Raw genomic sequence first — 12,986 nt, forward strand, 5'->3', positions numbered from 1 at the left:
GACAACACCAAGTCAAGGGTTAAGATCCCCTTACCAGTCATCTTTTAAAAAAAAAAAAAAGGAGAGAGAACCAACCTTAATCGTTCTCCTTTATAAAGCCATCAGAACCACACCAGGACAACCCATTCAACCATCAACACATTACTCTGTGAACGATCAATCCATGCATGAGGGCACAGTCCTCGCTATACAATCACCTCTTAAAGTCCCCACCTTCCACCACCATATCAGGGGTTAGGTTCCAACGTGAGCTTGGGGACTCACTACACAACCCAGACCCCCGTATCTACACAGCTCCCCCCTCACTGCAATTTTGGTCTCTGCCCAAACAGCAGCTCCTCAGAGAGGCCTTCCCTAACCCTCTCTGGCTCCACCGCTCAGCACCCGCACACAGTAGGTGCTCAGGAAAGATCTCTGAAGGGATGCATGAAGGGATGCCATCGTGTCTGGGTTTGCTCAGAGTTTTAAGGAGGTTGCTCCTCCTCTCTGGGCAAAGGGGTGAGCACGGCCTTTGCTGAAGCACCTACCACTACCTTCTGGCCCTCCCCTCCCGGCTGGGTGCCCCATTCCCATTAGTCAGTTAATAGAGCCCTAAAACATGGATTCCAGAGTGTTTATTAAGGCAGGCAGAGGCACAGGACTGGCTCAGCGTGAGTGCTCGATGAAGCTCATGGAAGGAGTGGCCCCAGCCCCAGCCACACGGCTTCTTTGATCAGGGATACCTCTCACTTCTCATTTTGTTTCCTCCTTTCTCCTGGAGCCATTGTCTGATGGAAACCAGGAGTTGCCCAGAATCTGCTCAGATGGGAGGCTCCAAGCAGCCAGCCTGCAGTCTGGGGTGGCTCCTCCTTGACCCCTGTCCCCGTGAGGAGGGGCTGCCTTCACTGCATCTCTGTGCTCGTGACCCTGCAGCCAGGCAGACCTTAGGCCTCGTCCGTCCGTGGGCTTCCTGCACTGGCCAGGGATGGGAGAGGGTGAGTTTGCTTCTCGCTTCCCTCTGCTTCCCTGCTTTGCCTTGGGGTCTTGGCAGCGCCTTCCTCCCTGCTCAGCTCCAAGGAGCACACGGGAGCCTGGCTGCCGGCCGGAGAGGAAGTGGCCCAGACAAGTAGCTGGGAGGATAGCGTGACTGCAGAGGACACCGAGCCGTGCCTGGGCACACGCGTGTACACCCAGCTGCCCCCCAGCCCATGGCGGGGAGCAAAGACACACTCAGTGCCCTTCTGCTCACTGAGCAATAGCCCCTCGCCCCCCACCGATGGGCGAGATTCCACCCGGCAGTCTTGCCCAGGACACAGAATGGCAGCTGTCTCCCACCCTGCCTCCACCCCTCCAGTCCCACCGTGGCACTGCCCTCATGGCCCCGTGCCCAGCCTCCACCCTCATCCTAGACACAGTCCCCATGCGTGGCCTGGCTTTTCAGACATTTCCTCACCACCTCTCGATCAGCTCGACCTGGGGACACAGAGCACCACCTACCGCTGGCCTCTGCCCTCAGATGCATACTTTCCCAGAGCAGGACTGGAATCATGGTTCTGCCACATACTGGCTGGCTCACCCAGCTGAGAGCTCCTTTACTCGTAAGAGGTCATCAGAACTGCCTTGGGGCTGTTATGAGAAATTGTGAGAACTGGGTGCTCTGGAAGCTCCCAAGAATGGAGACATGATTACATACAAGCACTCGCACAATCCCCCAAGGCCAGAGGCCTGTGAGCTCTCCCTGCCCCCTAAGATCCAGACTAAACCAGCTCCATTTCCATCTGTACCTCATGAAAAGTTTAGTCTCTCCCTGCAGATCTGGGGTGGAGACTTAAATTCTCATAGTCCTTGGCATGATCGGCTGCCCAGTGCTGTCCCGTCCAGTGTGGCAGCCACTGGCCATGTGTGGCCACTGAGCACTGGAGGTGTGTCTAGTCCAAACTGAGATGTGCTGTAAGCATAATGATAAAAGGATAATATTTGGGGGCCGGCCCATGGCTCACTTGGAAGAATGCGGTGCTGATAGCACCAAGGCCACCGGTTCAGATCCCATATAGGGATGGCCGGTTCGCTCACTGGCTGAGCGTGGTGCTGACAACACCAAGTCGAGGGTTATGATCCCCTTACCGGTCATCTTTTTTTTAAAAAAAAAAATAATATTTTGGTGTATATTAGACTAACTAAAATAGATTATTAAAATTAGTTTTACCTGTTTCTCTTTATTTTTTTGAACGGCTGCTAGAAAATGAAAAGTCATACGTGGGGCTCGCATTATTGTCTTTATTGGGCAGCGCTGGTTTCATAGCTCTTCCTCGATCTCTGCCCCAGATCGACTCACTCAAAAAGCCCCTTCCCTTGCTTCCTACAGAACACCTGCTCACCCAGGCCTCTGTGCACATGTCAGCAAAGCCCTGGGGACTGGGAAGAGTTTGCCCCGCAGCAGAGAATTCTCCTAGAACATAAATATGCGACCATAAAATGTGCTTTGCTCCCCACTGTGGTTCTCATCCTTCTCATTCAGCAGTCCTCCTTCCCAATTTCTCCTATTGTCTTATGCAGAGAAAAATCCCCCTTTCTCCAGCACCTGCATGCACCAAACTCACCTCCCTCCTGGCTTTGCCTTGTGCATCCTCTGCAAAGTGTTGAAACCTTCACCTTCAATGTGTGTAAGGGTCCATCACCCTCCTAGACAAGGGCCATCCTTCTTCCAGGGTCTTGTCTCCTGGCCTGTCAACATGTCCTCAGCTTGACTTGGCACCCCCTGAGCAGGCACGGAGGAAGCGGACAGGGAGTCACAACCTCTCCCAAGCACCAGGGCTCCCATGGGCTCTGGGGCTTCAGGATGGCGGCCTCTTCCCACACCAGTCTGTCTTAACTTTTCTCCCTGCATCCTCCTCCGTTCACCTGCGTTCACACGGATGACCCTCCTGTACCCTCTCTCATGCCTCCGCACATATGTATCCCCAGTGCCATGATGCATACATTCCATGGCTCGCCCAGCACCTCTCCCACTGCCATGTATGTGGGGAGTTGTCCTCACCATGTACAGACCCCTCACTCCCAACACACATGCCCACACGTGTTAGGGTGCCTATGAACATAGACGCGTTCGTTCACAGGCGGGTGGGCACGGAGACTGAGGCACATTCTCACATGGGGACTACTCAGGGGCACCTGCCTCACTCACCCACCACCAGCAGGCCTCCTTGTGTGGGTCCCCCACGCTCACGCCCGCCACACACAGCCCCTTGTCCACCTTATGCTGAGGCTCCTGTACTCCAGATAGGAGGGTCTCCTTCCAACTCTTCTCTCCTCAACTTCACCCAGTTCTGTCCATCTAGGAAAGTCTTGGAGGCACCTGGGAAGCTGAGGGTTAAGAAGCCGGAAAAAAAAGAGGGGCAACCACCATATTCCGGTTATAGAAAATCCTGCCAGGAGATGGGCTCAGGCCCCAAAAGGGACCCAGGGCTCTGAGTGAGCAGCAAAGATACAAAATCCAAACAAAAAGCTCTGGCAACCACCATATTCCGGTTATAGAAAATCCTGCCAGGAGATGGGCTCAGTCCCCAAAAGGGACCCAGGGCTCTGAGTGAGCAGCAAAGATACAAAATCCAAACAAAAAGCTCCTCCTTTTCTAGAATTTTCTATCTAGATTTGATGGAAAAATCAGCCACAGGAACATGGTCCTTCCTCACAGAGAAGACAAAGATGAATCTTGCAGAGGAGGGTTGGGAACAGCAGGCTCTGTGCCATCATACAGGGGACAGCGAGGGTCTTGGGGAGCGAGTCTGGGCAGCGGTATTTAGGGCAGCTGTGATGTCAGCAGAAAGGAGGGTTTGAGTTGGGAATGTGGTACAATGGCCCCTTTGTCGCCCTCCCCTCCTGTTCTGCACACTCACTGAAACCACACACCAGTCCCAGAACACGTGACACAGACTCCCACACGTGCCTGCCACCACCACAGCCCAACACATAGTGCATGTGCCCACATACATGCACATGCGTGTACACACACACACTTGTGTACCCACATGTAGATTTGTATATATGCAGTGAGAGACCTATGCACTCCTTTGCCTAGAGCTATACTGCCCAATACGGAAGCCTCTAACCCACATGTAGTTATTAAAATTAATTACAATGAAATAAAAATAAAAATTGCATTCCTCAGTCACACTGGCACATTTCAAGTGCTCAGTAGCCACCTGTGGCTAGCGGCCACTGTAATGGACCGCACAGATATGGGACACGCTCGTCACTGCAGAAAGCACTGGCCTGAGCCTTGCCACAAGCAGGCTGATGGTCCCTTGCCCTTCCTCTCACATGCACTCACACCTGTGTACAGAGCACACACAGCTCCCCACCACACGTCAAGCACGGCCTCCTGGGATGAAGGGCCCAGGTGAATCTTACAGACCTGGAGAGCTTCGTAAGTTCAGAGGAGGAAGCTCAGCCTGGGTTGGGCAGGGAATAACGGGGTGGGGAGGAACATTAGAGTGTGGCCTGGAGGCAGACAGAAGGGACTTCATTTCAGTCGCAGGAAGGAGCATAAAGAAAGGGCTGGAAGAGGGGAAGTGTGGTGCACGTAAGGGATTTGCAGTCACCCTTTTTGGTTGGTGGGACACATAGGTGCAGGAGAGGGGACAGTGAGCATGGACAGGTGGGTAGTGGCCAGGTAGAGCCTTGGATGCCGGGTTCAGGATGCTTCTAGATCCCCTATCGAGGTAGGTGGGGATGGTACCTGGACAGCAAGGGTTATGAGTGCCAGAGGTCCAGGTAGATGGGAGTGACCTGGACAGTATGTCCTGACAGCAGGCAGGCATCGCCAAGCAGTCAATCATGCATTGATCAATTAATTGATCACGAGGTACCACACGACTTTGGCAATTTGCATATGTATATGCCTTTTTTATATGCCATAGTTTCTGCCATCACATACTCTACCCTGAGCTATGCCCCTTCTCTATATGCCATACTTTCTTATTCTAGACTAACTCCCTTTCTTCTCTCCTAATTGTGGTAGAAGATGAATTATGAAAGGCCATAACTAATAGCCATGAATACTTAATGATAGCCATAGTATTACTGTTGCTCATAACAACTGCAGCCTTGTCCATCTCTCTGGAGACCCAGGGGAGGGACACAGGCTTTTCCCTCCTTTGAGGTCTAGATCCTGAGACCTTGGGCGGAGGGGATGGACAGCTGTCATCTCCTGTCTCCTGGTCTCTGGGTGCCCGGTTTGCTCCAGGCTCCCAACTCTCTGGATTCTCCGTCCTCCACTGACCACACACCACTGTCCCCATTCCCCGAGGTTGGGGAGCCAACCAGTCGCCCTCCCTCTTGGGGCCTCAGGTTCTCAGGCAGGCAGAGAGGGTCAGGCAGAGGATGAGGGAAAAGAGGAGGGAGAAGGAGGAGGAGGAAGCAAGGATTTGAGGAAAAAAGAAAGGAAAAGGAGTGGGCAGGAGGCTGGGGCTGGGCAAAACAACTCCCCAGACCACCCCACACCCAGGGGTCTCATGTTCTGGGGGTTCAAGAAGCCAAAAGGGACCCAGGACATACCTAGAAGGGCTGGGGCCTCTGTCCTTCCTAAGAGCACCCTGTAAGCACCTTAATCGCAGCTCTCCAAGACCCCCGGGAAGCTTTTGTGAGGGCTGGGCCCTCTCCCTCAGTCCCCTGGGAGCCCGTGAGCATGCGCTGGGGCATTGCTTCCTCCTGGTCTCCTCGCAGCCCTGGGCAGGCTCAGCAGACCCTCCTCACGCCATGCTGCTTGGCAGGAGCTCAGAGGAGGTGAGGAGGGAGTAGAGGCCAGATGACCCCATGTTTTTCCAGGGAGAGGTCTTGCTGAGGGGCTCCCATGTCTTTCTCCTCCCAACACCCATGATACTCACGGTGGTACCCGTGAGCAGTGCCACCCATCCCCCAACCCCCCAACCTGCAGGGCACCCATGGCAGTGGAGAGTTGATGATGCTGATGGGAGCGTGGGCATGAGGTTTGGGCCCCCCTACCCCCCCACCCCACCCCTGGGATCTGGAGGGAAGTGTGCATGTGTGCGTGCATGTGTGCGTCGCTGCACAAGTGGGTTCCCTGCATGGCACTGCGAGGAGGATTGCAAGAAAGAGAAAAATAAAAGAGGAAAGAAAAAAGTTTAAGGCATAAAAAAGGCAAAGGGAAGGTGGGGGGGGGGCTGTAGAAGGAGCTAGAAGAGAAGGGGGAAGAGGGAAAGGGCAGGAAGTGGGAGGCAAGCCCACCCACCCTAGAGCCCCCTCCCCACTTCTCCCACTCCCCCCAACCCCAAGGAAGGAAATCAGGAGGCCACTGCAGATATGTTTGGGTCATTTCCACATGCTTTATTCCAGCAATCAAAATAATTAAAAACATCTCAAATTATTATACACATACAAAATAGGTACAGAGTCTCTTGCTTCCTCCCACCCCTAGGGGAAAAACTGCTTTGTGCTTTGGGAAGTTGTGCTCTGAAACCCGGCGAGAGAAGACACAGGACAGACCGGGAGAGAGGCAGGGAGGATGGGCTGCAGTGGCAGGAGAGAGGGTTTCAGAGGAGAGAGGTGAGAGCGAGGCCTGAGGAGCCAGGGGCAGGCGGAGAGAGGGCGGAAAGCAGCGGCTGGAGCCACGGCACTCTCTCCCGCTGTGTTAAATAGCACCTTTAGAAAATTCACATGAGTCCCCATCCACGGGAAAAAAAAAAAAAAAACAAAGAATAAAAAAAGACTTTGAACAAAAAGGAACATTTGCTGGCCTGGGGGGGTGGCATCTCAACTTCTATAGCACCAGTGATTCCCTCCCCACCCCGCCCCGTCACATAGATGTAGCACCTTTGATATAAAATGGGAAGTCACTTCCACCCTGTCCCCATCCCCGCCCCCACGCAGTTGCCCCGGTGACACACAAAGACAAGAACGAGGTAGTCTTTCAGCAACACAGTTACACAAGGAACAGACAATCTCCCACCCAGCCCTGCGGCTCGGGGGATGGACACGCTTTCCCCAAATCCGATGTTTCCGCTCTGTCTGTCGTGGCCCTCCTCTGAACCCGGTAAGGGGCCGGTGGCTCCCCCGGCATGGCCCCCTCAAAAAACGAAGAGGGGTTTGTTACAGGGGCCACGGGGATGGCAAGGCTTCTTTGGCAGTCTGAGAACCCCAGGTCTCCCCAGAGTTTGGGGGTCCTGGGTGGGAGGGAGTGGGCTGGGGGGTGCGGGCCACTTGGGTGGTTCAGCATTGCCTTTGGTTGCTGGGCAGACAATGCATTGTTTCCTGTGTCTTTTGGGGAGACTTAGATTTAGGGAGCAGTGGAGGGGAGGCCCCAAGGGGGGTGGAGAAAGGAGCAGAAAGGGCAGTGTTGGGGTATCATAAGCCCAATGGGCAGAAAAGGACTTACCCCCACATGGGTCTTCAAGCAAGTGGACCAAGCTTCCTTTTTTTAAAAAGTTATTTATTTATTCTTTTTTTTTCTTTTTTGGTGAGGTTGAATGCACTTTTGGTTTTTGGTCATGTTCAGTTGGTCAAAGATAAAAACTAAGTTTGAGAGATGAATGCAACGGAAAAAAAATATTTTCCAAAGTCCATGTGAAATTGTCTCCCATTTTTTGGCTTTTTGGGGGATTCAGTTTGGGTTGTTTGTCTGTTTCCAGAGTGGGGGGGAAGTGGGTTGGGTGGGAGGGAGCCAGGTCGAGGTGGAGGGAGTTTACAGGAAGCAAACAGGGCTAATGTCGAAGCCGAATTCCTGGTCTGGGGCGCCAACGTCCAAGGGGGCCACATCGATGATGGGCAGGCGGGAGGTCTTGGTGGTTTTGTATTCGATCACTGTCTTGCCCCAGGCTCCAGTGTGACTCTGGGGTGGAGGGCAGACAACGGAGGGGGCATTAACAAGTGGGAGTGATGGAGTGAGGCAAACGAGGCTTGCCAAAGACGCCACAGCCCAGAGAGGTGGGGCCCTGCCTGGGGACTCAGGAGACTCACCGTGCAGCCATCCACGGTGACGCTGTAGGTGAAGCGGCTGTTGCCTTCAGCCCTGATCTCGATCTCATTGGAGCCCTGGAGGAGCAAGGCCTTTTTGAGGTTCCCGGTCTGCTGGTCCATGTAGGCCACGCTGTTCTTGCAGTGGTAGGTGATGTTCTGGGAAGCCTCGGTGGACATCAGGCGCAGGAAGGTCAGCTGGATGGCCACATCGGCAGGGTCGGAGCCCTCACCACCATACTCGAACTGCAGGGGAGGCGAGAGAGAGGTGAGTAACCACGCAGGAGCCTCTGAGAGAGTCCCAATGGACCCTAACTTCAAAGGGCGTGTCACTTGCCCACAGACACCCTGCACCGGTATCAAGGATTCAGGACTCCCACCTCCCAGCCCAACTCTGTTCATCGCACTTCGCAGAGATCTAGTCCTCTCCAGGACTTCATGTCCCTTCTGGACACTGGGCTAGCCCACCTCCTGAGAGTGGCCCTACGGTCCAGCTCACGTACCTGGAATCCGTCAGTCATGCTCTCGCCGAACCAGACATGCCTCTTGTCCTTGGGGTTCTTGCTGATGTACCAGTTCTTCTGGGCCACGCTGGGCTGAGTGGGGTACACGCAGGTCTCACCTGTCTCCATGTTGCAGAAGACCTTGATGGCATCCAGGTTGCAGCCTTGGTTGGGGTCAATCCAGTACTCTCCTGCAGTGGGGCACAGCAAGGTGGAGTCAGGGGACATAGGAAGCCAGCACCATATGGAAGTGCGGCACATGTGAGCATGGAACATTGTTGTGGGGACACAGGCATGGCAGGAGGAGGAGGAAGGGGCAGCCAGCTCAGGCCCTCACCGCTCTTCCAGTCAGAGTGGCACATCTTGAGGTCGCGGCAGGTGCGGGCAGGGTTCTTGCGGCTGCCCTCAGGGCTCCGGATGTTCTCAATCTGCTGGCTCAGGCTCTTGAGGGTGGTGTCCACCTCGAGGTCACGGTCACGGACCACATTGGCATCATCGGCACGGTAGTAACGGCCGCCATCGTGAGCCTTCTCTTGAGGTGGCTGGGGCAGGAAGCTGAAGTCGAAACCAGCACTGGGAGGACCAGGAGGACCAGGGGGTCCAGGAGGACCGGGGGGACCCTGTGCAGAGAGGGAGGAGAGTAGGGATTACCTGTGTCCGCGTGCTCCCGGGGCTGGAGGGCTATGAGGCAGAGGCGTGGGTGGCTACTTACAACAGGACCAGCATCACCAGTGCGACCGCGAGGACCAGGGGGCCCGATGGGGCCTGGGAGGCCATTGAGTCCATCTTTGCCAGGAGCACCAGCAGAGCCAGGGGGACCCTGCATTGAGGGGAATGGTTGCAGAAAGCCTGCCAGAAAGCCCAAGACATCCCCCACTCTGGCGGAGAAGCCCGCCACCCTCCCTGCTGGCTCTGGTGCCACAGCCTCCCGGAGCCAGTCTCTGCCTCTTTCCCTGAGACGCTTTGATGCTCATTCCCACAGCTGGGCCAGGAAACATTTCGTGTGGGAGGAAGGAGAGGAGAGGGTGCAGGCTGAGGGATGAATACGATTGTTCAGGGCTCCTTCACTCCCCCCAGCCCATCCCTAAAGCCCCCTTCAGAGAGGCGAGGGATGCCTGTGTCCCTGACAGAAGTCCCTGAGGGGAGCCTGGGCATGGGGCCCAGGAAGAGGAGACAGAGATGTGACTTACGCGGGGACCAGCAGGACCAGAGGCTCCAGAGGGACCTTGTTCACCAGGAGAGCCCTGAAGGACAGACACAAAGGCAACTCAGGTCCCGTGTGGGTCAATGCAGCCAGCGGGGCTGGCTGGGGAGAAACCCGTGCCCCTCTTATTCTGGAAATCTAGCCCCAGGGTGTCCACAAGCTGAGACCCCCTCCTGCAATCCCTCTCCGTGCACCCCTCGTCCTCTCAGAAGCTACTTGGAAATGTCCATAAATCTTCAGACCCCAGTCACCACTGGGCAGGAGTCAGAATGACTATCCAGAGGTGGAAACTGAGGCAAAGTGCCCCTCCCACCATCACAGCATGGCATGGGGAGATGATAGAGGACTTGATGGCAGTTGGGGACTGAGGAAGGGCTGAGCATACTCACAGGAGGGCCAGGGGGACCCTGGAGACCAGAGAAGCCACGGTGACCTTTAATGCCTCTGTCGCCCTGTTCACCTGTCTCACCCTTGTCACCACGGGGGCCTTGGGGTCCCTAGAAGAGAGGTAGGGACCAGACGTCAGGTGGAAGTTCCGTGGCTGCTCAGTGGGGCGTTGTCTGCATCTGGACAAGGGTTCTGAGGCACAGGGAGACAGCAGGGCACTTACAGTAGGGCCACGGGCACCGACAGGGCCGATGGGACCAGCAGGACCAGAAGGACCCTGGAGAGAGCAGAGAGAGCGTTAGATCTTGGCCAGGGAAGGCTGAGACTGCAGGCTGGCATAGCCTGAGCTGTGGGGTGAGATTCCCCCTCAGCCAGATCCCTCTTTCCCCTCAACCTTCCGATTGTGGTCATCTTTCCTGACCTCCAGATCAACCTTCCCAGAGCTGAGCTTTAGGTGAGCCGGGGCAAACCCCATTCCTTGGGGGAGATGGCACAGTCTGGCAGAGGGGCTCCAGGCCTGGATGTCTTGTCAGACCTCCTCTCCTCCCCAGCTGGAGGGAAGTCAGATGCCCATCTCCAGGCCCCTGGCCTGACCAGAAGGAGAGCCGAGCCCTGCTACTTACAGTCTCACCACGATCGCCGGATTTGCCAGCAGGGCCAACGGGGCCAGGGGCACCAGGAGCGCCAGGAGCACCAGGGGGGCCAGCAGGGCCAGTCTCACCACGGTCACCCTGGGAAGGGGAGAGCAGGGAATATGGGTCAACCCCAGCTGAAGGGGCCAGGCTGTGGCAGGGGAGTGGCCCTGGGGTGTAGCCACCTCACCTTGGGGCCAGCAGCACCATCTCGTCCAGGGGAGCCTTCAGCACCAGGAGATCCCTGAGAAAGAGAGGGGAGAAGCGTACGTCAGTCATGGGAGGGAGGCTCAGGCCAAGGCCGAGATGGCACTAGCATGGGGGCCAGGGGTGACTCACCTCACGTCCAGATTCACCAGGGGGTCCGGCCAGTCCAGGGGGGCCCATGGGGCCAGGGGGACCACGTTCACCACTTGCTCCAGAAGGACCTTGTTTGCCAGGTTCACCCTAAGGAAGAAGAAAGAGTCAGGGCAGAGATAGAGTGGGGAGGACCCCAGAGCCCCCGAGATAATCTCTAGCAAATCCATCCTCACTGGCTCCACCACCCCCATCCCGCACCCTCCAAGTCCTGTGACTTGGGACTCAGGGTCCCCAAAGGTAAGGAGGGCACTCACAGAGGGGCCAGGAAGACCAGGGAAGCCTCTTTCTCCTCGCTGACCAGGCAGGCCGACCACACCACGCTGTCCAGCAATACCCTGAGGTCCGGGAGTACCAGGAGCACCCTGTGGAGGCAGACAGGAGATGAGGTGCTTTACAGAGGCGCAGGGACAACTCCCACCGCAGACACCTCCAGAGCTACAGAGCTCCGCCTCGCTGACCAGGCAGGCCGACCACACCACGCTGTCCAGCAATACCCTGAGGTCCGGGAGTGCCAGGAGCACCCTGTGGAGGCAGACAGGAGATGAGGTGCTTTAGAGAGGCGCAGGGACAACTCCCACCGCAGACACCTCCAGAGCTACAGAGCTCCAAGCTGGCACTTACAGCAGGTCCATCAGCACCAGGGGATCCTTTCTCGCCAGAAGGGCCAGGGGGGCCAGGGGGACCAACTTCACCAGGACGTCCAGCGGGGCCAGTCTCACCACGGGGACCTTTGCCGCCTTCTTTGCCAGCAGGGCCAGGAGGGCCAGGGGGTCCGGCATTTCCCTGAATGGGGAGGAGAAGGGCTGTCAGACTCCAGTGGATTTCAGAGTGTCACTGAGGCCTTAGTCGGGCCCACCATCCTCCAGACAGACCTGTGCCTGTCACCCCCAACCTAAAGCAGTAGATTCCAGCACAGATACTTACAGAGGGGCCGGGGGGACCGACTCGGCCAGCAGCACCAGGAAAACCAGTAGCACCCTGGCAGAAAAGAGCAAAGGAGCGGTCAGAAGAACAGCCAACTCACCTGGCCCAGCCGCCCCCGCCTGTGAACACTGGCTGGGGTGAGGCTTGGCAGAGAGGCAGGTGATACTCACAGGGGGACCAGCGCTGCCACGAGCACCTTTGGGTCCAGGAGCACCAACGTTACCCTGTAGGAGAACACAGAGGTGTCAAACCTGGGCTGGGCCTGGCTCCGAGCCTGCTGGCATCTGGGGGTACAGAGGGCAAGATACTCACAATGGGGCCGGGGGGTCCAGCAGCTCCAGCAGGGCCAGGGGGACCAGCGTCGCCTTTTGCACCAGCATCACCAGGCTCGCCTTTAGCACCAGGTTGGCCATCAGCACCCTGGGGGAGGGAGCGTGGTGAGTGGAGGTGGGGAATATGGCAGTGCAGGGAGCCAGAAGGTTCCGCAGGGCTGGGGGAGGAGCAGTAACGAGAGGCAGGAAGATGCTTGGATGGGAAACAATCTCCTCCCCACCCTATTCCCCCCACTCAGGCTGATGCCTCTCTCTTCAGAGGTCCCAGGTCCCAGTTGGTGATGGAAAATGAAAGGGGTCTTGGTACTCACAGGGGGGCCAGCGAAGCCAGCAGGGCCAGGGGGACCAGGCTCACCACGGTCTCCCTAGAAGGAAAGGAGGCAAATTGGAGAGATGCCCAGACATCAGGGAAGGTAGGGATGAGGTAGAGGACGAGGGACAGAAGGAGGGCCAGGGGTGCAGTATGAAGGGAGAGAAGGGCTGAGTATGGGGTCTTAATGGGTCTTCTGTACTTACGGGGGCGCCACGAGCTCCAGTGGGACCAGGAGGGCCGCTGGGACCAGATTCACCCTAAGGGGGAAGGACAAGAAGCTCAGGGTAAGGGAGCCCACCCTGACACTCCTGGCAGATAACCCCAGGAGAGTAAGCCTCCCTCTCCCTTCTGGTCCCTCCAACTGCCTGGGTCACCAGTCCA

General features: G+C 56.6%; 1 protein-coding gene and 1 long non-coding RNA gene across 2 annotated transcripts in view; both read right to left on the reverse strand.

Moving 5' to 3' along the window:
- Positions 1 to 1,524: 1,524 nt before the first annotated feature.
- Positions 1,525 to 3,446, reverse strand: LOC103611013. Its single transcript, XR_552267.1, has 3 exons — positions 3,164 to 3,446; positions 2,580 to 2,737; positions 1,525 to 1,605 (listed from the first exon to the last, which is right to left on the reverse strand). It is a non-coding gene; the product is annotated as an uncharacterized LOC103611013 (long non-coding RNA).
- Positions 3,447 to 6,299: 2,853 nt separating this feature from the next.
- Positions 6,300 to 12,986, reverse strand: part of COL1A1 (collagen, type I, alpha 1) — a 19,184-nt gene continuing 12,497 nt past the window's right edge. Inside the window, exons 34-51 of the mRNA XM_008595059.1 lie at positions 12,809 to 12,862; positions 12,604 to 12,657; positions 12,273 to 12,380; positions 12,131 to 12,184; positions 11,961 to 12,014; positions 11,658 to 11,819; positions 11,291 to 11,398; positions 11,016 to 11,123; positions 10,867 to 10,920; positions 10,668 to 10,775; positions 10,268 to 10,321; positions 10,047 to 10,154; positions 9,644 to 9,697; positions 9,166 to 9,273; positions 8,791 to 9,073; positions 8,454 to 8,644; positions 7,954 to 8,196; positions 6,300 to 7,825 (exon numbers count right to left, since the gene is read on the reverse strand). Of these exons, the coding sequence (XP_008593281.1) occupies positions 7,679 to 7,825; positions 7,954 to 8,196; positions 8,454 to 8,644; positions 8,791 to 9,073; positions 9,166 to 9,273; positions 9,644 to 9,697; positions 10,047 to 10,154; positions 10,268 to 10,321; positions 10,668 to 10,775; positions 10,867 to 10,920; positions 11,016 to 11,123; positions 11,291 to 11,398; positions 11,658 to 11,819; positions 11,961 to 12,014; positions 12,131 to 12,184; positions 12,273 to 12,380; positions 12,604 to 12,657; positions 12,809 to 12,862 (2,052 nt within the window). The 3' untranslated portion in view covers positions 6,300 to 7,678. The remainder of the gene's footprint in view (positions 7,826 to 7,953; positions 8,197 to 8,453; positions 8,645 to 8,790; positions 9,074 to 9,165; positions 9,274 to 9,643; positions 9,698 to 10,046; positions 10,155 to 10,267; positions 10,322 to 10,667; positions 10,776 to 10,866; positions 10,921 to 11,015; positions 11,124 to 11,290; positions 11,399 to 11,657; positions 11,820 to 11,960; positions 12,015 to 12,130; positions 12,185 to 12,272; positions 12,381 to 12,603; positions 12,658 to 12,808; positions 12,863 to 12,986) is intronic.

The sequence above is a fragment of the Galeopterus variegatus genome, unplaced genomic scaffold (genome assembly GCF_000696425.1).
Source record: "Galeopterus variegatus unplaced genomic scaffold, G_variegatus-3.0.2 Scaffold12250, whole genome shotgun sequence".
NCBI lineage: Eukaryota > Metazoa > Chordata > Mammalia > Dermoptera > Cynocephalidae > Galeopterus > Galeopterus variegatus.